This window comes from Pseudopipra pipra, chromosome 9, assembly GCF_036250125.1.
Source record: "Pseudopipra pipra isolate bDixPip1 chromosome 9, bDixPip1.hap1, whole genome shotgun sequence".
Classification (NCBI taxonomy): Eukaryota; Metazoa; Chordata; class Aves; order Passeriformes; family Pipridae; genus Pseudopipra; species Pseudopipra pipra.
In genome coordinates this window covers 9,026,069-9,051,787 of record NC_087557.1, presented here as the reverse complement: position 1 = coordinate 9,051,787, position 25,719 = coordinate 9,026,069, and the positions used below count along the sequence as shown (strand labels likewise).

At 37.4% G+C, this 25,719-nt stretch overlaps 1 protein-coding gene across 2 annotated transcripts in view; it reads left to right on the top strand.

Annotated features, from left to right (window-relative positions):
- Positions 1–25,719, top strand: part of DENND1B (DENN domain containing 1B) — a 159,511-nt gene that overhangs the window by 31,304 nt on the left and 102,488 nt on the right. For both annotated transcript variants that reach the window (XM_064664456.1, XM_064664457.1), the window contains exon 3: positions 10,820–10,863. In XM_064664456.1, the coding sequence (XP_064520526.1) occupies positions 10,820–10,863 (44 nt within the window). The remainder of the gene's footprint in view (positions 1–10,819; positions 10,864–25,719) is intronic.

The window sequence follows — 25,719 nt, the reverse complement described above, 5'->3', positions numbered from 1 at the left end:
TAGCCTGTTTTCTGTACTTTTTTTTTTTACTGAACTTGGCTCTTGGATACTAAAGCATGACTGCTTCATGACAGAGAGAGAATCTCAGCTGTTGGAGTAACACTGATTTTCTGTAAGCAACCTCTTATAACCTGTGTTTTGTGTTTGTTCTTATCAAAAGTTTAGTGTTGACTTTTAAGGATTGGTATGTGAAAAATGTCAGAACATTGATTTTTCAGCTGCATGCTGCCTGCCGTAGACAAATCAGGGCTGAATATATGTGGGCTAGCCTCTAAAATTTTTTGTGCCTGAGTCTTGCTCACATGGAGGGCCCTTGGGACAGATGGCCCCTCGCTGTTGATGGTTCGATTACAGCGATCACCCACAGCTTCTGAAGAGTGCGAAGAAAAGAAATTGCTTTCTTTGTCAAGGTGTTTTCATTTCAATTCTCACCCATTAGCCCTGTTTGGTTAAGTTTTGAATTACTCCATCAGGTGACTGATGAGTTTATTTTTCCCCCGGATGATATTAAAATGTATTTGGGGTAAGATGGAAAGCAAAGGCAAAAAAAGATTTCTGCTTATTGATCAGTACTCCTTCATCTTTGTTCTGGCTTAATGTGTCATGAACAATAAAGATAAAAATGAACACTGAATCAGAATATGTTAGAAAATATATATTTTTAAAAGCTATTTTAATTATTTTAAATCTGAACTGCTTACACATATAGCAAACTATACTTAGGTTAAGGCTAATCAATAGCCCTTGCTAGTTACGATTTTAGAGCTTTATGTAACTAAGAATGTTTGTGATTGTTTAAATTTATGTGTATAAAATTACGAAATGTTGCTTTATAGAATTATAGCTTTTGAAGTTAGATGTGTCTCAGTTGTGGTGCTGTAGATGTTCAGAGCAGTAGGAACCAGCTGGACCAGGTCCTTGTTGCCAGTACTGTTCTACTTCCATACCTTCCTATAACAGCCAGTAAGCAAAATGCTATTTGTGATTGGAGAATGAAAACAGGGCAGAGAATAGAGCATTTGAAACTATGCTTTTGTAATGTACAATTACATTCATTCTTTTTCACGCTAAGTAGAGTTTCACTACACAATCCCCAGTGTCATTTCACAGCAAAATCATAGAGGTGGGATGAATATATGATACAGTAGTGTAGATATATAATTATATATATTATATATATATAGTATTAATTAATTTAAATGTCATAAATAATCTAGAATAAAACAGTGAACAGAGAATCTAACCTCTACTCTTGTAGGTTGTAGTGAGGCTGTCAGTGGGATTGGCTTTTCCAATGTATTATGTATTTCACTACTGCTCTGGCCTTTAGTTTGTACCTGTAAGTTACTGAGTAATAGGTAGTTACCTACCTGTTACTTATTAAGTAATCACATTTTACTGCTTGCACTAGTCATTATTTTAGGCAAGGGGCATAATTTACAGGGAAATCCTGCCCTCAGGTATTAATAGTTGGGCTGTGCCCAGGATGTGGTCCTTACCAGCGGAAAGTGGAAGGAATGTTCCTGCACTGTTCCGGCCAGAAGAGTAAATAGGTAGTCATTATATCTTCTTTGGCCAAGAGGGAGTTCCCCTGCAACATCAGTTGTTTTCCTGAAGTAGCAAAAGGAGTGGAATGACTTCTGCTCAGAGAAAAAACTTGCAGAAGCATTAAGTTTGTGGTTTAAGTTTTTAATTGCTTTATTTTTTTTTTTTAAGATATGCTAACTCTAATGTAAGATTTATTTTTGTATTATTTTTGAATAATGTCTGTCAAAATGGCTTCAATATTATTCTGTGTATTCTGCAACCAATCAGTTTGCTTTACATGGTCACATATATCCTTGGTTTCATGCCCAAGCTGGTAACAAATTTGTATTTCTTGAAGTACTTAGGAAGCAGTAACTCGGGTATCCATAATATACTGAGTCTTTGTCATGTGCCAAAAGCTTTTTGATTTTTCTATATGCAGTCTCTGTGTGTTCCACGAGGCAAATATAATGGTATATTCTGTGACATAAAATGTTTTTCTCTATCTCTGGTCAGAAGTCACTGACATGGGAAAGCCAAGTGATGATCCATCTCCTGTGTACTTGGCTGGACAGGAGCTTTGCTTCTTCCTAGTGTACTTAGTACATATTTCTTGGTAATAATGTACTTGAACTTTTCTAGATCTTTCTCAAAATCAATCTTGCAGCACTAATGTAGGAAAGTTTCATATAGCCCACAGTATTTTTTGAGAACTTTAAGTCCCGTATTTTCTTTTAAAACAAACAAAACACTGCAAGAGAGTCTGGTGTGTTACTTTTTCATCCATACGGGGTAGGATGTAACACTTGTGTTTGGTTGCAAAGGGGAATGACCTATGTCTTATTGTTTTCAGTTATTGTTCATTTCATTAGATCACAGCACAACCTGTCTCATTGAAATTTCTTTGAACAAGAGACCCAGTGAAAGCAGAAGTATTTTGTTTTGTAAACCTTCCTTAAACATTAGCAATGACTTCAGGCATATGTGGTGCTCACTTGCTTGTTCTTTTGCTACCTTAGTTCTTAGATCCTTGTTTTCATGATCTGTATTCACTCACGATTACAAGTTAAAAATAAAAAAATTAAAAATTTTCCCAGTGTAACTTCTGAAGGCATTCTGCAGTTGTTGCTGCATTTTATGAGGTCATTCTCAAGATTTATCAGGTAAAAGAAGCTGCTTATCTTGTGAAGAGACCAAATAAAGGCTGAACATACTCATTTTATCTGTGCACTGTCTGTGCAATGAACTCTCACCCTGATTAAGGTTTTAGCCTGAAGCATGGCTAATAGCATTGCAGCCAAAAGGACCCTTTTCTTTCTGCCCCTAGTTAGCTGAAATGACTTACTGCTCTGTCCTTCAGTGGGACAAATTCCTGTGCAAAAAGGGATTGACCTGCAGCTCTTAAGGAGATGTCAAATTGTGGCTAGAAGTTTTAACCATCTACCTGCCCAAAAAAAGGGGAAGAAGTACATATTTCCTAGTTTGACTGCCTTTCCAACAGGGAAATCGGAAGGATCAGAGAAACTGTCAGGTCCAAAACCTGACAAAGTCCCACTTCTCTATAACATGCTAAACTGAACTTTGCATGTGATTAACTGGAGTTCAATGTTTGCACGCCATTCTAATGTTTCTGGGTACTCTGAGGACCTGTTGTCACATAAATTTAAAAGTAGAAATACTTGAAAATAATTGTGGTAAACTGTACAGTCAGTAAATCTATTGTGTGGCTTTACAGTTTGATGTCACACACATCATATTCTCATACTTCAGTACAGATTGTGAGCTCTTAATGCCTTGATGGGGCAGTAATGACTGGCATGGAAAAGCTGCAGGGTTGCCATGAAGTTGTGATGCTGTGAGGGGCTGACTGAACTGGACTCACTGACTTCAAATGCGAGTTGTTTTTGCACGGAGTAGAGAGGAATGTGGTGTGTGTGGTTTTTGTGTACAGGCTGAGTGACTCTTACCGTTGTGGATTGTACCTTTGTTTTCCCAACAAAATTTCCCAAACAAAATTCTGGATTTCCACAAACATGGTGTGAGCACTGGTATCCTGAAACCATTTACTAAGTTACACGTCTGTAATTCTGAGTTACTTGATAAGTCTGTGAGAAATTTGGGTTACTTGTGATTTGCAGCACCTTTTAAGCATATGTCCTACAGGAATTACTTTAGGTGTTATTACTGTTATTATTGTTATAATTGTTACTACTTTAACTGTTATTATTAAAGTTAAAAACAGTTTCTGTAGGATAGGCTGCCTCATGGAAGGATGAAGTTTTCATCTTGCCTGTGCAGTCGTTGTAATTATGTTTCTGAACCTGACTGAAAAGTCACTGATACAAAAATCACATTTCTGATTGGCAAATGGGTAGTCAAGAAGACTTACAAACAACTGCTACTGTGACTCTGGGGCTACTGAACTGTTATTTTCCATTTTGCATTTCTCAAAGGGCGGTATTTAATGTGTGTTTGGTGATGCTGTCATCATGTAGTTCACACTTCACTTTCCATGAGAAAAGTTAGAAGGAAAAATGTCAGAAGTCACACATTCCAACTCTCTCTTTTGATGCCAGTGTGAGTTGGGTACCTTCACTGCCTAAAAAAATTTTCAAAATGGGGCATAAGCTTTGCAATCAGTTGAAGACAAGGCAGAGGGCACTGGTGTGGGGGAGAGAAAGGGGACAGGAGACACTGGGCTCCTGTGCTGTGGCCACATTATGGCTTATTTTGAAAGGGGAGTCCACGTTCAGCACCTAGCTCAAATGTGCTGCTGGGGCTACTGTGTAGGCACCTACAGACCCAGAAAAATCTCAGTATACTAATATATGGTAGGAAATGCTGGCAAATATAATTCCTAAAACTCATTGACATTTTTCTATAACTGATGTGGTTGTCAAGTGTTCGTATTTAATTCTGAAAATTGTTACTGGTCAAGCACTCACTGTGACTGGTTTTTGGCTGTTCTAGGGGAACATACCTGTTTTGGTGCAGCCCTTTTTGCCTTGTATTCCTTTGCTGTTTGGTGAAGTAGCAACTGTTTGAAATTATGGGGGCAATTTAGGAGGGCGCATTAGTGAATAGAGTGTGAGTAAAAAAAGTTGAAGGTGCTGGATTGTTAAGATCTGATGTAGTTTTGTAAATATGTTTTCTTTTGCTTTTCTGAAAAGACTACAGGTGTATGGTTGCGTTCTGCAATAAGCTTTCTATAGAATGAGTAGAATGAGAACAGACTTCATAGTCTTGGAGAAATTTCAGTATTCCTTTAATGAGCAAAAAAAATAGGTGAACTACGTGATTTGTATAAAAGTGTACTTTCAAGTATTTTCTAGAGTGTGGCACCCTCATTTGCATATTATTTCTAATCTGACAGGTTTTAAGTGCCAGAGAAGTTAGTGACTGTTCCTTACTTTTGCCTTTTTTTAATCAAATTGCATCAATGTATTTTGTCCATGTTCTTTCTTTTGATTACTGATTCTTGGAAAATACTGTAAATCCCTTCTTCCCTTTTCAATGGCATCTTGCTCTTCTTCCTGCTGCTGGTGGGTGCTCCACTTTGATCCTCCAAATCCAGGAGCTGAAGACCACTGGTGCACCCAGATCTTCTGTCAGTAGGGCCTCCTGTTCTACTGCATCTCTGGCACTTCATGTATGAAACTGTTAACAAATGGATTTAAATATGATATGCAGAAGTCTTTTTTTGTATTAAGTAGCTTTTATGGGAATGCTGGTTTTTTTCATCAGATGATTTCATCTGTAAAAACTCTTGGGTTACATGTTACGGTTCATCTCTTATTTTGTTTCTGAATCACTGTTGTAGTGATTTGGATGAATATTAAATACTATATTGATACAGAAGCATCATTACAATTACTGTTGGGGGTTTCTGGAAAATTAGTCTAAGTAAGTAACAGATTTTTGCTTTTGAACAATATTAATATTATAAACTTGGTTTGGAAAAGTAATTTTTTATTTCTGAAAACTGATTTAACAAAATCAATTCTGCTTATTGTTTAAATATGTGTTTATAAAGCTATTCCTTGAGATTAGATATAATTTCAGCTTTATTAATTAAATTCTCAGATTTGTATAAGAAAAACAATGTGGAATTTCTTGTTTTTTCAAGACAAGAAAGAAGAACTGTCTGCAATAAGTTTTGCTTTGCTGCCTTCTTTTTCCTCACTGTATTTCTTTCCCACCCTTTAATTCCTGGCCCCGGTCCCTTCTTTCCCTTCTGCACTGACAGCTTTTTTTCCAATGAATATCTGTAAAGCATCAGAGAAAATATAGCTGGAGGGATACTGAGCAGTCATCTAGTCCATTCCTCTGTCCCAAGAGATGACCAACTCTGCTTGGCAGCCTTCTTGTCTGTCCTGCTCAGTAAAACCCAGAGGGATGAAGATTCCTCTTCTCCAGGCAGAACATTGGACTGCTTAATTAATCTATTTCATTTTACCTTAGCTGTGTTTTCCTGTCTGAAATTATTCTCTGTTGCTATAAAGAGAATTACGTGAGATGAAGTTTCTCAGTATGTGTTTGTAATTTCTGTTCCATTACTAAATTGAATGTGTGCTAATTAGCTGATCCTGTTGTATTTTTGGGTGACATTTATAATCTGCAAGTTTGATTATGAAGAGTATTTTTAGAGTATGTTTAACTTCTCAATTTTTGAGGAAGTTACAACTCAGAAAACTTTATCTTTTTTTTTCTCATAGGTTAGAATGCATTACTTCTATAATCTATTCTGTCATGAGAAATAGTACTTTCTTAGATCTGTTACAGAAGTTAAAATGTGTTTAGAAGTTGTTTTCTTAAAAATACAGATGACATGCTTTATGATGTTGCTTCTTTGGGAATAGATTTTTGGAGAGAAATTACCTTGAGGATATGCATATGTTTTCCTCTGCTCTTAGTGTGTGTCATGCTTGCCTGCATTTGTCTTCTGGAGAAGTTCCAGGTTGGAACATCTTGCATACTTCTCTTTAAGAATTGCACACGAATCACTCTTCTCTTGGTATCAATTGTACCATACTCTAAGTTTTGGTCCCTCAGCAAACCACTCTATGCTTGTCTCTCTGCTGACTTGTAGCAAGGAATATGAACTTTCCAGTGCTATAGAATGTTTAGCAAAGGAGTTTTCAAGTGTTACTGGCACGTGCTAAGATGTACGTCCTGGATGCGGTAGGCGTAGGAAGAAGTGATGTTGGTACGTGCATATATATCTATTTATACATGTAACACACTAACTATTTTATGTATGCACTTTACAATTTCCTCCTGCTACTACATTTACTTAAAATTGGTATCAAGCTTTTGTCCCAAAAAGTCTGGTGGAAAATGAGGAAAAATTCTGTAGTTCCTCAGCTGGCTATAGCAACAGCTATTTCTGAGTGGTTCTCATCCTCTCACCCATAAAATCAGAATTAAATTGACCTAAGATAGCCAGATCAGATGGTGTATCTGGAAAGTAATCCTCAGGGAAAAAGAAAATTCAGTCTTTGTAAATATGAAGATAAAGTGCATAAAGTTGCAGAATAGGATTATACTTTCTCTTTTTATTTCTGAATCAGTACCCTTTTGCTTCTTCCTTTGCAGCACTTGTGAGAAGTTGCCACAAAGATATGTCAAATGCTGCCTGAGCCTAGCTCCAAAAGCAGAAACCAACATAATCTTTTGAATAAAAAACCCCAATCCCTGACTCGGATAATTATCATAAAATCCTGAGGCTTTTTATAAGTGTTAGGGTTTGGTTTCAGAGACTAAAGACATAAAAAGAGTATAGTAACTTTTTCTTTTTGAAGCACGAGTCACATCAGATTTTCTTACTTAATAAACGTGTGGCAAGTACCTACTAAAATAACCAGTTAAAAGCCAGTAATAACAGCTGCAAAACCCGGCTCAAAACAGTTGGACAAATCTTGGAGGCATGTAATTTTTGCTGAGTGTAGCACTGAATGTTTTTCTTGGATTTAGTTAGGAATATTTTTTCAAATGTTGGTGCTTGTTTTCACGAAAGAGTAGTAAAAGCATTATTCTGCCTGTTTAGATCACTTGATTTTAATTATCCTGTCATGATATAAATATCCTTTTGTGATATGAACGTAAATGTTGTTATACCTAGAGTTGAGAGAACTTAAATATGTTTTTACCATTTCAAGTGAGACTGGAGTAGTCCAAGAGACCCCTAATACAAAGAGAAGATGGCAAGCTGAGCAGGACACTGAATTAAGGTTGTAGGGTTTTTATCTGTTAGCATATCAGGGCACCAAAAGAATTTACTGAGGCTGTTGATCTTGTTGCTTGTAGGTAAAGGGTGTGGTCCTGTGAAATGCTTTCAGCTCTATTGACATCACTGAGGTGTGAATTTTACTCATGTTTTGACCCTAATCCCAAGATACCTAGAGCCAAGTTTAGTTTAATTCTAAGATTGGACTTTGCTCCCGATTGTGACCTTTTAAAATAACACCTGGGGGTCTTGCTGTTGCAATTTGCTTCCTTTTTTGAAGCCTGACACATCTGCACTAAGGACAATGAAAGAAAGCAATTACATTTCTGTCCGACTTCGGAAACCCCAGTGATTTTGTTACTATGTTGCTAAAGCATTCACTATACTAAATGTTTCTCATGTAACTGTACTTCACATCTGCCAAAATCATCTGCTGGCTTCATTGCTGGGAAGGGGCGAGCCTGCCAAGCCCCTGCGTGCCGGTGCTCCGGCAGCCTCGCTGCAGGGCGGTCCCTGCTCCTCCTCGCAGGCAACAGCACTTGGGTTTTGCAATAGAAGCAACTATAAATGGCAGAGCAAGCCTTGGGAAGTCGTGAACAAGAACTGGGTGATAAGAAACGGAACTAAGGGCAGCTGGTAACTGGCTTGTATTGCATGAGGTCTTAACGCTTACGGCTGGAGCGCTGCCGGGTGAAGCAGCCCCGCTTTCTTTTTACCGCAACTCTCTGTTCCCCAGTTTTTCTTCCTTTTTTTTTCTGGCACAAAACAAATGGTTTTGAGGAACTGATCTAGTTGACGCTGACCTGAGAAGTTTCAGACACTTGGTTTGATCTTGGTCGGTTCCCTCATCTTGTTCAATGTAGCAGTGGAAGAGTCTGTACCAAGACAAGGCAGACAGTGCTACAGGATCACCAACAAGTACCTGGTAGTGGAGTGCAGTGGGATTGGTCATTTGCAGAGGAATTTATGCTTGAAATGTTTGTGGACATATGGCATTAGGTTTACAAGCTCTGTTCAAGTAGCTTTTGGATTCTGCACAGTTTTCAGTGGTTTGTAGCAAGTAATTTATGAATTAGGTACCATTGAATATTTAATATCTCCTACCATACTTACTACTCCTTGAATTTATCAGGGATCACTGTTGATACGTAATTGCTTTGTTTTTCATGATACTAATTTGGAATAAAACTGAACTCCATTATAGGATAGGCAGCCACTGAGATATTCAAACTCCTCTTGTACCTGGTCATTACAGAGATGTGTTGTCAATTTAAATACACACAAAATAGATGGGGATGAAGAGTCTCTGTCGTAAGTAACTGTATTTATTTGATATCATATTTTTATAAATGTGGCATCTTATCTCTTGTTTTGTATCTGCCTCCAGAAGTTCTTGCTCTCCATAGTAAATGGAGAAAGATTCCTTGTGCAAACTACATATATTTTAATAAATAATAGCTGCAGAACCCTTCCTGGATGTTGTTAGGAGAAAAAATACACTTGTCCAACAAGAGGAGTCAAATGCCTCCATTTTTACCTCAAATGTCACTTAGATTTGAATTAGATGCAAATTAGGTCTAAATTGCGTTGAGTTGATTGACAAGTTGAATTTTGCAGCACATTTGAAAGGTGTATTCCACTGTTGGTTTAACATCTGGCCTGGGGTGAAGGAGGAATGCTGACTTCAGTCTCCAGCTCCTGGTGTTTGGGCCAGCAGCAAACACATGGGTGCAGCAGCTCTGTATTGAATAGTAGCATTTGAAATCAGCAGCTGGGAATAAAAAAATCCATCAGTGGCATTTCCCTCCCATTGAATCTCCAGTTTGCAGCAGAAAACATACATGGGACAATGAAGAAGAGTAGAAGCCTCCATACTTTGCCAAAAGTGGAGAACCCTCTGGTTCTGACATAAAACCTAGTGATGAGAGGGAAGTTTCTGAGTTATCGCACAGTGTTGGTGTTAAAGCCTGAAGTTGGAACTCTGAATAGTTCCTGGCTCCTTGGATGACAGGAATTGCAGCAGCTCTTGAGGTGGACAAGAGGTGGCAGTTCTCATCAGGTGATGTCCCCCGGCGCTTACTGGCGGGTTTCTCCATTAGATTTCCTGCCCTCTGGCACCCCAAGCTGTTGTCAGCCATGCCAGGCACTGGCAGGAGGATCTGCCTGATGGTGGCTGGGGCATGAGCAGAATTTGGAGGGCTCGTCCTCTGGTCCAGGCTTTGTCACTGACCTGGGTCTTCTTGCAGGAGGACAGGTAATTTCCCTTTTAGCACAAGGACAATTGCTGGTGCTGAGCTGTTGTACAGAAGTGCTGTGAAGCTTCCTGGATATTTGTGATATGGTGTAAGAGTAGCACCTTAGGAAGGTTTTGTATTACAGGCTGAGGAGCATAATTCTTGTTTCTGTTGAAAGGTTATGGTTCAGATTGTTGTATTATATGCCTTTAAAATAACGTTAATTTTAGAGTGATATATAGCCTAATAACAGTGATTATTTTGATAATTAGCAGTTTATAAGAGGTTAATGAAAACTTCAAGCTATTATTGAAATGTTGGTTTTAAATGGCTCTGAACAGAAAATGTTGAAATGTGGTAGCTCTTCTAAACTCTTCCTTGAGAATGCTGGTTACATTGCTACTATCTTTAAAATCACAAAGGATGTTTTCCTGCACTCTATAAAGATCTTTGTTGTCCCTTCTTATAATTTTATCCTCTTTTTTTCCTGGGGAGGAAAGAGGTTTTATATCACTTTATTTCTTAATTAAATTAAAATGTAAAAATTGAACATGTGCTTAAAAAATGAAGTATTCAAAGATGAAAGAGTTGAATATGAAAATAGTTTGGTACATCATAACCTGCTACCATATGTAAAACAATAAACATAGAGTTTCATAAATATGAAATAAGTCTTTTTAATAATCCAGTATCTTCCTTGGTTTTTAGATACATTTTTGCACTTGCCTCAAAGCTTGATGCTAAGCTGACCCTCTCTTTAATATTAATGTACTCTGACTGTAATACTCTGTTCCTTTGCCTCTGATTAATGCTGTCTGTCAATTATTTACAGATCCAGTGGTACTGTGGAAGTTCCCGGAGGACTTTGGAGACCAGGTTGGAAACATGAGACTGAACTTTTTTTTATGATAGAATAATAATAAAAATGCTCTCCTATTCAGCTGTGAAGAGGCAGATGCTAATGATAAGAGGGAGGAAGTCTTCACCCAACTGGTGGCTTGGTGATTAGATTGCCTTTGTGACAGGAATATGCAATAGCAGTTCTGGAGCATGGAATGTCATGCTAATTCTCTGTATCACCTTATTTTTGATATGTAGTATTTTATCAGGTCATACTGTTGGATGTGTTGAGTTTTTATCTGTTGTGGTATTAAAAATGTGGAAAATGTATCAATAAAACTTTGCCAAATGTTGATGTTATAAATTGTTGTCACAAAAACCACTAGAACAAAAAAGTTAGAGCTGCCCATGTATGCCCTTTTAATGTAATCCTGTAATCCTTTCCAATGCACGATTTTAGATATTTATTTAATGATATTTTAGAGATACCCTTGTTATTTTCTTGGGAAAAAAATAAATCCTCAGACCCTTATCAGAGACTGATCTAAAGTTCCTGATTTTGAAAGCGTGAAAATCCAGTGTTCTATCTATAATTAATCCTCAAAGGAAAGTTTATATATACAGGACTGATAGATTTTTTTTTCACTGTTTTTAGTGACAGCCAGCTATTAATTATTTTGTTAGGTTTTTTGCCCTATGACTATTTTATTAAAATTATTAATATTAAACGTTAATGAAATTCAATTTTGTGATTTCAGCAACTTTGACAGGAGTTTCTTACATTGAAATATCTTTGTTTTCATAAAAGAAAATACAACCCCCCCCACTAAATAGAGTAAATATCTCAGTCCCAATGTCTCTTTTTCCTCTTGTTTTTAGACTGATATGGACTCAAACATATTCTTCATTGGTAATATCACCACAACGGATGATCTGGCAGTGTTTTTGTACAGTAGATGTTGATAAATTGTTGATTTTTTTTTTTGTTGTCTTTTTGAAAACAATAATACAAGATTCTATAAAGACAGCTATAAGGTGATTCATGATGAAAGGAATAAATATACAAAGATAGAAGGTAGGATGTCTGGTTAGGGAATAGCATCAGTCAGAAACAGGTGCAGCCTGTAAAACAGTGACAAATGAGCAAAGTGTGCTCTTGTATGTTCTTAGCTAGGCATTCAGCAAGTTTTCGTAATTATCCTGGCTGCAGAATGATCGCCTTCATTGTCATTTAAATTCTTTTTTTTCTAGTTTGTTTTGTTCTCTTTCTTTTTCCCCAAGAACGACTTGATCTTAAGAAAAAAAAAAAAGAAAAGAGAAATTATGTATGAAGAAAAATGGGAGCTTATTCAGCAAGTCGAAGGTTATTCAGAGAACAGCTGGTGTAGAAAAATGATTAGAAGATGAAGCCCACTAAAGACTGGAGGGGAATCATACAAAGATGCAATAGACATACCTAATCTATAAAAACCAGAGGCCTCAGGCGACTCTCTGCCTTTGGGCTCTGAAAAACCTGTGCCTGCTCATTGTGCCTTGGCTGTGTAGGGAATCTAGTGTTTCAGGTAAATTGCTTGTGCGAACAGTATGTTTTAATCCTTCTCCTTGCAAGGGAAGTCTTCCTACCAGAATCAGTGGATTTGAACAGAATATCTAGCAGCTTCTAGAGCAAACCCCTGAGCCAAGTCACTGAGTGAAACCAGCAGAAGCCTCCTGTGCACACATGTGTGTGTGTGTGCTGAACTTGGTAGGTTTGGATTGGAGACCTGAGTATCTGCCACGTCTAATTTTTATGTTGTTAAAAACCAAGAACTCACTAAAACTATCAAGGCTAATTTCCGTTAAAGTTTGTGGGGAGAATATTAAAAAAAAAAAAAAAGAAAAGAAAAAGAATATTCTCCATCCTATTTTCCAGTCATTTCTATTTTAAATGTAAAATGTGTGAGTTAGTTTTTGGATGTATCCCAAGGAATCATCTTTCCTAAAATTGAAGGGCTGTCTGTTTGCACAGTGATGTGATAACAGTGGGCAAAATATTTTCCTCTCTTCCTGAATTTTTCTACAGTTTATCATGTCACCTTTTTGTTGCTTTCATAATGCAAAGAAAACTTGTCTAAGCCATTTTGATGTATTCCTCCTCTTTCTCACATTTGTCCTCTAAGTATGCTGAACCTTCTAGTGCTTACTTATCCCTAATCCTCTCTGTAATTCTTGTCCTCTCCATTTTCTTTTGAGTTGGTCAGTATTCTTCTTTTGGTGTTTTTTTTTTTTTTCTTAAATGTTGACTTTCCAAAATCATGTTTTGCAAAACATCCCATCTGTTGTGGATGAGATGTAAAAAATTACAGTTGATCAGGAGGAAGACAAGTTGGGGATTTGTCATAATCTTTTGCTCACACACAGTCCCTCAAGTAAAGGAAACATTAAGGCATGATTTTGGTACCACAAAAGAATTTGCAAGATTCATTGTTGGTTTTCTTATCTGCCAAGGCTGCAGGGAAACCACTTATTTTATATCTGGTAATTCTTAGATGCCAGAATAGGAAGGAAAAGAGAAAAACACAGAGTGGGGAAAGAAAAAAGGTAATGCTTCAAGGCAGGAAATGAAAAATATTTTTCTTTGCCAGGAGTATTTCAGAAAGTGGGTTTGCCTTTTTTTTTCTTTTAATTTTTTTCTTTATTTTTTGATGGTAGGAATAGTTCCAATTTTAGTAACTCTCAAAACTATGAATGAAAAAATGAGCTTGTGCTGGGTAGAATTCAAAGGACAAAGAATCAGGCTACTGTTTCAAAGAAGATCTTTATTAAAAAGTACCCCAAAACCCAAAAGAACTAATCTATTTGAGACATCACAGTTACAATTTAGTGTTATACTGGCATTAGTGGTATAAACATGAGTTTGACAGTGTTGGAAAAAGTTCTGAATAAACTCAGCACTGTAGAAAATGAGTGAAGATTTCTGATTTGAGCATATATAGGTCTTCTGTGATTATCCACACAAGCTTTAGATTTGGATGAAGAATGAGTGGTAGCCATTCAATGGACTATTTTTTTTTGTTTAAAATATATTTTGAATTTATATGCCTAGGGGCCCTGTCTTGTTCAGAAGTCCCTTGTGCTTAACAAAATTCTCATGATAAAAGATGTGTGGTTTTTAATCTTGAAATTCCTATTTTGTTTATTCAGACTGGTAGAACTAGAGTTTAATTTCAGCCATTTTCAAACAGAAGTCTGTACAGAGAAAATATTAATGCTATGATACCTGGAAAAAAAATCTAGTTGTTTTTAAGAAGAAAGTATTTTTTAAGGGTTTTAGAAAAGCAGCCCAGATGAAAACAACACCTTGGCTTCCAAACTGAAATCCTTTATAACCGTTGACAAAGAAAATATGTATTTCTGCAGAAATTAATGTTGCCTGGCAGAACTGTGATCTGCTGATGCTGGCTTGTCTCCTCATGGCAGTGGAGTCAGTGGCAAAGCCTTATTGATGTCAGATGTGTCCAGGTGCCTCCAGTATGGCTCTATTAGTAGCTGTTCTGCAAATAAAAACACTGGCACTCCCAGTAACCTCATTGGGTTGAAACATTCCTGGGATAAGAGTAGTGTTGGCACAAGGAAGAAGGAGAGCACGGTGCCGATAGAAACAGCAGGAGTTAGTGGCTGTGCAAGAGGCAGTGCTGCTTTCTGTGTTGTCTTAACCTTTGAAGCATGTGAAGTCTAACATTTTTTATGAATTTAGTAATTACAGCTATATTGGATGTTATTTTTAGCTGTGTAAGAATTCAGTAGCTTTTCAATCTCACCACTCACGGGCCCAAAGTGACTTCTATTCTGGTAGGTCCCAGAGTATATGGTATCCATTGACTAACTCTCATTCTTTGCCCTTCTAATCGCTTAAAAATTTCTTTCTTTAGCCTTCCACTTCTCTGCTGGTGAAAAACATCTCACCAGGAAGATGATACAAGTAGTTAAAACGGCAGGAAACAATTTTACCAGAAGCCACTTTAGCTTAATACGACATGTGACAAGGGGTTGTTCACTGAAGATGTAGGTTAAGAAAGAATTGAGGCTACATTAGATTGTTAGTTGTGTTGCAGATTTCATCCTAGCTTCTCTCACTTTCTCCTTTCTAAGAGTAGCAGTCTGAATCTGCTTTTTCATGTCAGGCTTTTCCCAAACCTTGCAGATGGCATCCCATGTGAGGAATCTCTGCTGTCTTCTATGATGTTGCTGTAACACCCTTTATGTTATTATTTCATATTTTATATAACATCTGCCTTCTATTTTTAATGTATCACATTATGCAGAAGTCACCATTGAGCTGTAGTGACCCAGCTACTGAAGTCTGATACTATATGATACTTGATTTTTGTGAAAATATTTGTATATAAATATTTGTATATAAAAAAGTATAGATATACATGGATGTGTGTGAAATCATTTTAAAAGAAAAATCCTCTGAAGTACTCATATGTCAGTCTTCCCACAGCAAAGCACTAATTGCACACTTTACTTTCAATGTATGTATTAACTACTGAAAGTTTAGCCTGGCTTAAATAAGCATCTGATTGGAGACAAAGCGTTCAGTTTCCTTCAGGATGGAATATTTAATTGCATAGATCGTGGCAGCAATTACATGAATGAGGTCACAGTGGAAGAGATAATATTCTTTTTTAAAATATTTGAATAATAGCACCAGGTTGTTTTGTTTGTTCGTTTATTAAATATTCTCAAGAAGCAAGATAAAATCTGTTGTCTGGGTCAAAACGATGTGTGGAAGACAATAGTGAGACTTTGTGTTCCTCTGTCCTCTCCTAAGGGAGCAGCAGGAGCCCAGGAGGTAGGAGACTGTTTACACTCCCTTCAAGGCTGCAGGCATGCTGTTAGGGGATGCATCTCACCGGCTTTCTGCATGTGTTGGCTTTGTTCTTGTATTCTGATGAGGCATTAAATGCATGTTTCATATGTTTATGCTAACTAGATAGGTGCTTGCTTTAGTGTTTTGGTTTTTTTTGTTTTGTTTTTTTACTCAGTATATCTTAAAAAGGGGAGTGGGATTTTGTCGCTTGTGTATTTAGAAGTACTGTTAATATTTGGGTACATTGGTATGAGAAAGGAGGAGTCAGTCTAATGAGATGACTGGTTTCAATAGTATTTTTGTCTAAATGTTACACATTATTATTTTGTTTAGGGATATTTTGAAACTTGAATTTCTGTGTAACTTTAAGGAAAGCAATTAACCCAGCAGAGAATGATGGCAGCTTGGTGCACTCCAAATGAGCTTTATCTGGTTAAGATAGTTTTCTGACACTAATTTTCTGGCGCTTTGTGTTTGAAAGACGGTGTTTTTATTGAAAAATACTGCGTGTGTGTGTAAGGCAGCAATGCTTTTTGTCTATGCAAATCACAGCTGATAGATGATGAGCAGAAAAACAGTCAGAGGTGTATTTATAGTTAGTAACTGCACTGTGGGAACAGAAAAGATCTGTCCTGTCCTGATAAATATTCTGCGAAACAACTGCCCATGTAGGCATGCTGGGAACACCCAGAATCACTGAGACCCTTACATCACTCACGATGTAAATAATATTCTCAATATTTTTCTTTTAATTCATCCCAACAGAGACAGAATAAATCTTTGAGATGTTTATTTTTAAAATTATAAAAGCCCAATACTGAAAACTTGGAACTTTCTTGAAATTTTGAGGACAGGTGGCAACATGAAGTGTGCTTGTTCTCAGAATTGTGGGAGTTTTGTTTTATAGAGCTTTTAAGTTAAAAATGTTGAACTTGATCAGCATATGGTACTGGCTAGCCTCATCTCTACCAGCTCTTTTGTTATCTTGTTATTGTTACAGGTCTTAATGACAGTTGTAAGCCATAGTTCTGGATGCAGGGGTTAGTCCACCCTGGGGAGGAGAGGGAGAAACAGCAGTGTGGATTATGGAAATATGAATTGATCTAAAAAGCAGCTCTCTTGTAGCAGAATGGGACTCAAAGAAAGACTGGGGAGAAGCTGGTGAAAAGGCGATGGAATATGATGTGAAAATGATCATTTGAATGCTTTTCTTTTCATTCCCAGCTGCTGTGTTCTGGTGAAAAGGCACGCATTTGTATATCTTAAGGCTGGGTGAAAAAGGGCCAGATGAATGGAATTACGTGTTAGATATGTTTTCATTTTGAGTCAGATAAATTATGTGCATTTTAATAGACTGTATGCATATGTTAGCCATTTTTTTAAATCATACAGCTGTGATATTGGGGGACTGCATTTTGTAGAAATAGTCTCTTCTCTGTTTGCTCAAATAAGTACAGTATTAATATTTGACTGTCCTTCAGATATTCTGTATCAGCCTGTCGAAAATAACTGTTACTGATTTGGCTCATTTCAAAGCCAAATCAGATTCCAGACTTCAGTAATGTGCCAAACCAGAGAAGAAAAAATTAACTGATGGCTGAAATAGTGATGACAATCATTTGGAACGTCTTCCAGAAAGACTGCCAAATTGTCATGTGTGATGTCGTTGTTGACTGACCTCAACTGCCCTCAGAATATTCCAGTCTAATGTCACCTAATTTCTTATTCTGTGATACCTTAGACTTTCTCATCTGTTTGCTAAGTACCCTCCATCCACTTGAGTCTTCGTTTTGTTGCCTCTGTTTTACTTTCAGTGTTGCTTTTGTGTCTCAAGTTTACTGCTGCATTTTGATCTATATCCTAATTAGTGCAGCTTCTTTTTGTGTTAAGTACTGGTTGTAGTATCCCTGAACTCTGGGTTTGGTTCTTGGATCTTCTTCTGCCTTTCTTGGTGATAATTTTCTGTAGAACTGGGAGAGCATTTGAGGTACATTGGTTCACTGTTACTGCTACAGGTATTTGAAATGTCACTTCAAATAATTTGCTTATATTTTGTCAAATAAAATACTCTTCTACATATTGCTTGTGTTAGGAAATGATCTGGGATCAAATGGTATAAACCAAGTAAGATGAAATCAAGGAACCAGGCAAAGAGTAAGACTTGATGGGACTGAGATCAGGAACAGAAGCAGCAGAGGACTTTGGGAGCAGCAAGAGCAAGGCAAAGGTGGGCTGCAGCTGGAGGGATCCAGACTGCTTGGTTGGGGATCTTGGACCAGGAATAAGTGAAGGTGGAGAACTTCCAGGCAGGTGATCAGAAAGGGAAATACATTAATCCATCAGAATATAGCTATTTCTGGTACTAATTACTTCTGTATAAGTTTTCAAAGCATTGTGGATTACTTGGTTGGTAGACTGTATTTGCTTCTTCCCTAAGCAAAGGTGTTGAGTTCCTGGGTTTTGTGTGTCGGTTTCTGTCTGCAATCATTAATAAATGTACAGTCAGTAATAAAAAATCCAGATAAGAGAAATAACCTGTCTCTGGGGTTGCAGTGCATGCTTATCTCTGTCCTTTATCCTTCAGTAGGCACTAATGACCACTATTAGAGAAAACACACTGGGCCAGTGAAGACTCAGAGCACTGATTCTTGAATTTTAGACTAAAGGTGGGAAGAGGGAAGACCTCTTTGAATTGATGGAGAAATCCTGCTGTCAGAACAGGATTTTTATTAATTTTTCATTGTGTTGTGAATACCTGGGTTGGGTTTATGAGTGTCTTCCCTGAGCATGGGTAGTTTAATTTCTTTTGTATCATAGTGAAGCAGCTGAAAACCTTGGCTTGTAGCTGCTTGTGGCTTGTATTGCCTGGCTTGCTGGTGGAACCTACCTCCCTCTCCTCTTAGCTGCTCAGAGTTGGCATATGGTCTATCTGAGGTTGAATCTAAGCTGATTGATTTAGTGCTGAAGTGGCTGACTGATGCTCACATGCAGAAACAGCAGCCAGAAATTGTTGCAGAGTAATCTCTAGCAATGAAGCCATCAGAAGCTTCAAGCAGGGAGCTGAGAGGTCTGGACAGGCTCAACCGTAGGTGAAGTGAATGTACATTGTGTATCTTTTTGGGAAAAATAAACCCAACTGTATGTCCACTGCATTTTATTTTTGTGATAGTTATCTGTCTGCATTGGGTAACCCAATTTGTATATATGCTATATGTATGCATGTATTGAATAACATACACAAGAGGTATGTTAGCACTTTAAATTTAGGCTTCTTTGCTTGTTCCCTTTCCCTCTTTGGCCTTGGAGTTGTTTCATCTTCCTTCCGTTTTTCAGCATGGTTGATAATATCTGAGTTTAGCACCGAGAAACTATTACTGCAAGTTATTCTCGTTGAGCTACATTGAAGCTTAGAATTTGACCTGTGCTGAACTTAAAGCAAGAAATAACTATTTCCTTTATAAAAATATCACAAATACGATTTTATTTAAGAAATTATAATCCTAGGAGGTCCCTTAGAAGCTAATTTCCTTTCTGGATTCCTTTACTTCCGTCTGTAGGTTCTTCTAATCCAAGAAACTCAGCCCCCCCCCAGTTGGTTTTGCTACTGTTTACAACATCATGGGGTTCCTGAATGTCCCCTGCTGCTGGCACAGCCATGGGAGCTGGCAGCTGTCTCATAGGGCTGCACATCTGGGGGTGGATGAGCCGAGGTGAGGGTTTAGCTTTTGGACTGTCTCTCCTTATTTATCTACATAAATCACTCTCTACTACAGACACTTTCTGTTCTTTAACTTATGTGTTACTTCATTTTTTAACTACTACTGAGTTTCTGAATTGCCAGTGAAATCAGCATTTTGTCATGGCATCTGCTGTACCATCGTTTTGTGGAAGAGTCAGTTCTGATTCTGGAAGAGCATCCCCTGGTGTTACAAGACAGTTTCATTCTCCAGTCTGAGCAGGGCAATTCTTGCATACAAGCAATCTGCAGAGCTGGTGCTGACCTCTCTGAGTGCACCAGTACTGGGTGTATACTGGGCAGGCCAGTTGTTCAGTAGAAGCTTTGTAGGCAAGAAGTGACATCCTACTTAGTTACAGGCACTTCGTTTCAAGACTTGTCTTTTAAGTAACTAATGCAGAACTTACGGAGGAAAAAAATACTTTGAATATATTTGGAACAAAATACGCTTGGAGTTGAAATGAATCTGAGATGTATCAAGTGGCATCAGGAGTAGAGTTTGTCATGCTTGAAATGTTATGATATTTTTCAGTATATTTCATTTTCATGGAAATGCGGGTATTCATTATTTGTAGTGTTCTTTTACAGTTGATTTTCCTTTTATGAAAATAATTTCTTGGTGGCTGAAAAGAAAATCTTGCAAATAGGAGCCTTTTGACCTAAGTGTCAACTACGCTCTACTCATGATATTCTTTGTTACTGTTTTGTAGACATTTCTGAGACTAAAAACTTCACTTTAAAGCAATATATTCAATGGGTAGAGTTGGGTATGTTACAAATAGGCTCATTTCTGTCCCTTGCTATCAGACTATTCCAAAGTGGAATGAAAAATCTCACAGATAGAAATATGAACCAGTTTTAATTTGAGCATTATTTTATGGTGGTTGTTTTTTCACCACTGGAGAACATCTGAACAGGATGTGCAGGAGGTTCTCAGCATTGGTACGAAAGACACATCTTAACTGCTGTTGTAAGCAGTGGGAAATCTGAAAAGTCTTGAGTGAAACAAATATTGCTGCTCCCTTAGGTATGCAGGATGCCATATGGATTTTAACCTGACCTTCAGAGAGTTACATATTTGGACTTTAAAAGTGATGTCTACCTTAACTCTAGTTAAGGCAACTTCACTGTTGCATTTCCAGATAATGTTAGAGATGCTGTCATTGAAAGTATTTATTAATAAAAAGCTATTTTTCCCCTACTGCATGATGATAGAAAATGGAGTGTCATACACTGGTGCCTTTTTCTTTTTTTTTTTTTTGGTACAAAATGTGGAGTGGAAGAGCATATTTCCTGTTTTTCCCAACTTTCTGATATTGCCTAGGGAGTAATGGTCTCCTTGACATGAGTCAGGGAAGTAAAGAGAAAACTATTTATTCCTGCATGGAATACAAAGATTTCATATGTGCCAGAGCTGTGTGGTGAAGTATTATTTATCTTGGTTTTGTTTGTCTTGCCAGTAAATGACTAGATGGTAACATTTCAATCTACCCTTATTCTAATGAGAACTTCCTCTGGGAAGAAGACCATTGTCAATTTTTATGTTTTTATTATGAATTCCAGGAAAGTTGAAGGATTTTTTTCCCTAAGCAGGGAAATTTACCTATGTTGAACTTCATACTGTTTTAACTATTCTGTTCTTTGTAACTGAGCTTGTTATTTTATGGTGAACTTTGATTCCATGTATGCTATGCTGGATACAACTGTGTCTGAAATAGGCTTTATTTTTATCTGGTTGTATGATGAGATCCAGGAACAATTAGACAAACAGAGATCCCAACATTTTATAACTTAGTAAAATCTCTGAATTTTAAAACTTGCTCTGTGATTGTATAGAAAGTCTTATTTCTCAGACTTGCAGGATAGTGAGATTAACCATGCCTTTTAAAGTACTCAGGGTTATGTTTTCTTCTTGCAAAGTACCTTTGAAAGATGCTCTAAAAGCAGTAAAATCTCATGTGTACTGCCTGGGACACCAGCCTTAGCCTGCTGTACAGGGCAAGAGCATTCTGCAGCATGTCTCCAGTCAAAGTGTACCACACCCTGGTCATGTCACTGTTCTGGTCTTTAGTGATTTTATTTATTTATTTATTTATCCGTTTATTTTTGTCTGTCTCTAGCGTACTGTTGGTTCTAAGTGATGTCGCAACTGTTGTTTCTCAGGTCAGTAACAGGGACAGCTGATTGTCAGATCTCCACTGCCCCCTCTACAGTAGCTACTTGTTTATGGGATTTTGCTTCTCTAAGATCTCAAGATCATCCTGTTACCATGTTGTCTAGAATCTTTCTGTCCTGCTACCTCATCTGTCTGTGCCCTTAACTGTACTCTTGTTGCTGTGTAGAGCACAAAGCAGCGAGACTAAGCTACCAAAATCTTCAGCTACCTGTCTGGCATCCTTCCCTGAGGCATGTAACTGAGTGGAGGAGATAGGGAGCAGAAACAAGAGAAATTAAATCTAATTGAAATTCTGTAAGCGATCTCATCCTCATTTGCAGGTATTCAGCTCCTCATTCATTTTAGACAACAGATATTTTTCTGAGTAAGCTTCAGAAAGATGAAAGCACCTTTTAGAGAGCAAGTCGTCAAAAAGGTTTGCTGCTTAAGCATTACGAGCAACCTGATTCTTCTGAATGTCAGTCATTGGGCTGTAGGGCCTTGCCAGTTGTAATTTACATGTGAGCCAACTAAATGAAGTTCAAAAATTGTTCTCAGTGGTGGAGTAGAATTTTGTGTTCTGTGGGTCAAAACAATCTACGATTGTAGAAATGTACACCCAGCTCAGTTTAGTGGAATTTTAATCTTGCTTGAATCCATTAGTGACCCCTTCTGCTACATGGTCCAGAATCTCCTTCCCCTTTGCATGTTTGTCAGTGGTGTTATGAACTGTTATGTGTCAGCTGTATTGGAATAGAAATATGTGTCAGAAAACACAGCGCTATCCACAACTGACTCTGAAAATCATTAGCTGAATAGAGCAGATCTATTTTTAGGGAGCTGTAATTGCACAAATATTCTTTTTTATCTTCTGGGAGTAGAAGTATTGCAACAGGTAGAGCTTAGAGGGCACATCTGTGGGTCTGTGTTTTGCCACCCACACAGCACTGAAACTCCTGTGTCACACAGTAGTGTTACATCCATCCTGTGGCATCATGCTGCAAATGAAATGGTGTGATGTGCACAGGATTTTCATGGGACTACTCCATCAATATGGCTAGAAAGCCAATTAGTAACTGCTATTAAATATTAATTTTCTCTGAAACGGTTTCGGAGAATTGTTCATAATTTGTCTTTTAGATCTAGAGGAAAATCTGAAATATCCAAAGGCAAAAATGCAGAAAGTTAATTTACTGCTTGTGTTTCTTTCCAGAGGACAAAGTGGAAGTCACTGATTAGTGTGGAAAAGTTTTTTGTTTCGAATGGTTTATAAAGGTTGGAGAAAGGTGTTGCTTGTGTTGCAGAGACCTTGTTAAGATCATATAGTTGTACACCTCTGCTTTTCAGCCTCTTCTTCACGAGTAGCCTTGAACACATGGAAATTCTATATTGTCCTTACACTTTATTTAGCAAATATTAGCTAAAATATTTAAAACTGGAGATTTCTAACTTTTGAAAAAAAAAAGATCTAAAAAAAGAAGTAAGAAAAGCTATGAAATTCAGTGGTTCATTCTTGCAGTGATGAAGTTCTGTAACCTTAAGGTACCTTTTAAATTTATTTATTTGCTCCTTAAAAGAGCTTTGCATCTCCACCCTAAACCATTTACATTAAATTTCCATATTTTTCATTGCTTTAGATGTTCAGAAGGCAGCTGATAGGATAGATATTTTTTTCTTCTCCTTCAGAACTACTAGATATGAGTGAAGAATCCACTATAGAAAGAGACCTGTAGAAGTTAAAAATAGTTTTGGAGGCCTGATAATGACTTCCATACTTTAGACGCTTTGCATTTACTTGAATGTAATCTAAGATTAAAATTTCTTATTATTCAAACCATTTGGAGCTTTCTTTATTGTAGCTACAATTTTCTGATGAGATTTTTAGCAGAGCTAAGAGTTAAGTCTTTGAAATATAACTACTGTTGCAGGTTTCACATGGGTCCCTGCTGTGGTCGTGCATGGCTTCAGAGGAGGGAAAAGGAAAAGTCAGTGGCAAGGACAGAGCTTGCCTTTTCATCAGCTGTTTTATGTGACAGCATTAGAACTTCACCTTTATTGAGCCACAATGATGAAGGGCTTAACTCTGCAAGATGCTAAGCAGCCTGGCTTTGATTTAAGAATGAACCTAAATCTTTTCTTAATTCTACGTGTTTAAATATTCCCACTGAAGTCACTGGCTTGAATCAGAAATACCATGACAGTCGTGACAGTCTTAAATCTCAAGTAGATTTCTTGTTTGTATGTTTGGACTGGCACTGGGTGACCAAAAATGATGGTAAGCTATGGGCAAAGAGAGTCCCCTTTAAGGAAGATCGGAGAGCAAGGTGAGTTAAGAGTGAAGAAGAGAGGACACTGGAGTTGGAGATGGAGATTTGAGTAGGGAGAACTGGTAAGAAGAACCAAAAGAGAGGCCTGCAATCAAGTGCTTCAAGACAAGACATTTAAATGAGAGGTTAGCAGGAAGAGGAAGTTCTAGCAGGAAGAAAATAAGTTTTGAAGAAATTATGTGAAATGCTAAAATAGAATAGAAAGTAACGTTTGCCAACAAAGTTTTAAAAAAAGGACACTGGTTAATAAAGAAGATATGACAAAGGTGAAAGACTAACAAAAAAAAAAATATTGTTACTGAGAAAAAAAATTTTTGAAGAAGTGAGGATGTGGTGGAGCACAAAAGTGCTTTGTAACCAAGTGGGTGATTATTTGTGCTGTATAATTGATATTTCTTTGACTGATTTCTGCCTCAAAAGCAAATGAAGAAATAAGACTAGATAGATATTTGAGCACTAGTTTATATGAATGGTTTTGGTAACCTGGTCTGGGATCTTTAACTGGAGAATTCAGATTATCTTGGTTACTGTTTTACTTAGGCTGTTTCTTCCCAGGGTATCCTGACATGTCTGTGGAATGGACACAGTCTGAGTGGGTCTCAGTGTAAGGTTGTCCCCTTCCTTCTCCAGAGATGCCGTCCTTGCAGGGCTAGGAGTTGGACTTCAATGATCCTTGTGGGTCTCTACCAACTCAGGATATTCTGTCATTCTATATTCTATGCTCTTTCCCTAAGTAGAATGAACCTGGGGGACAACCCACCTTCTTGCTTGAGAAGCAGTCTTATGCTGCAAATAAACACAGAAATAGTTGGAATATATCAGGACTCTCTTTATAAACAGCAGTTTATCTAGTGTTTTTAAAAGTGATTCAGCATTCTGGATGTCTTAAAATATTCCTGTAAGGGAAGATTTTTCCATCCTTTCACATGGATGGCCTTGCAAAAAATCAGGTTCTTTTCCCTCCCCCTTGTGAACTACAGAATATGTTATAATAAGAAAAAAATGCTGGGGGTAAACAGTTGCCTCATCCTTTTAACCTCAGAAATTAATCAGATTAAGCTTCAATACTTAAATATTTCAGTAGTATAATACTAAGTGATGAACCTTATTTCTGTGAACTCATCAAGTCATCAGCCCTAATCTACACAGAAAAAGGAAACTGGTTGAAATGCATAAGTTAAAATGAAAAAAACCCACTCATACCTCCATAGAGATACATTAGTATGCTCATTCTGTAATATATAGCAAATCTGGTGCAATTTTCACATAGAAGCTCTCCCATAGAAGCTGTACCTTCTTCCAGCTGGAGTGAGATCATGTTATGTCTTGTTCAAGTGGAGAAGGAAGAAAGTATCCTCCTAAATCACTGTGCTCTACAATGGAGACTGAACAGCCATGAAGGTTTCTTATGCTTGTATCAATTGACTGTGATATTCTAAGAAAAAAAAAATTCTCTCTTTTCTAGTTAATAAGGAATATGGTGTATATCTGGAATCTAACCAAAATGACTAACCAGTAGTTTCATTTAAGGGCAAGATTGTGAGTTACCAGGACCTTTTTTCCAGAAAGCTGGCATGTATGAATTCAGAAGCATCTTCTACCACTGTTTGCATTGCTTTATAAAACAATGATACACAGAATTAGCTACATGGGTATCAAAATAAGCAAGGAAAGCTAAATAGTTCTTACCTTTTAGCCATCTGTAATTTCATCTCAATGTAGAGCCAGTGAGCATGACCAGGTCAGGCTGAAGTTGTACAGTGCAGCTGATGAAAGTGAATTAATAAAACCAGTGCACCATGAGCCTGTGGGAATGCAA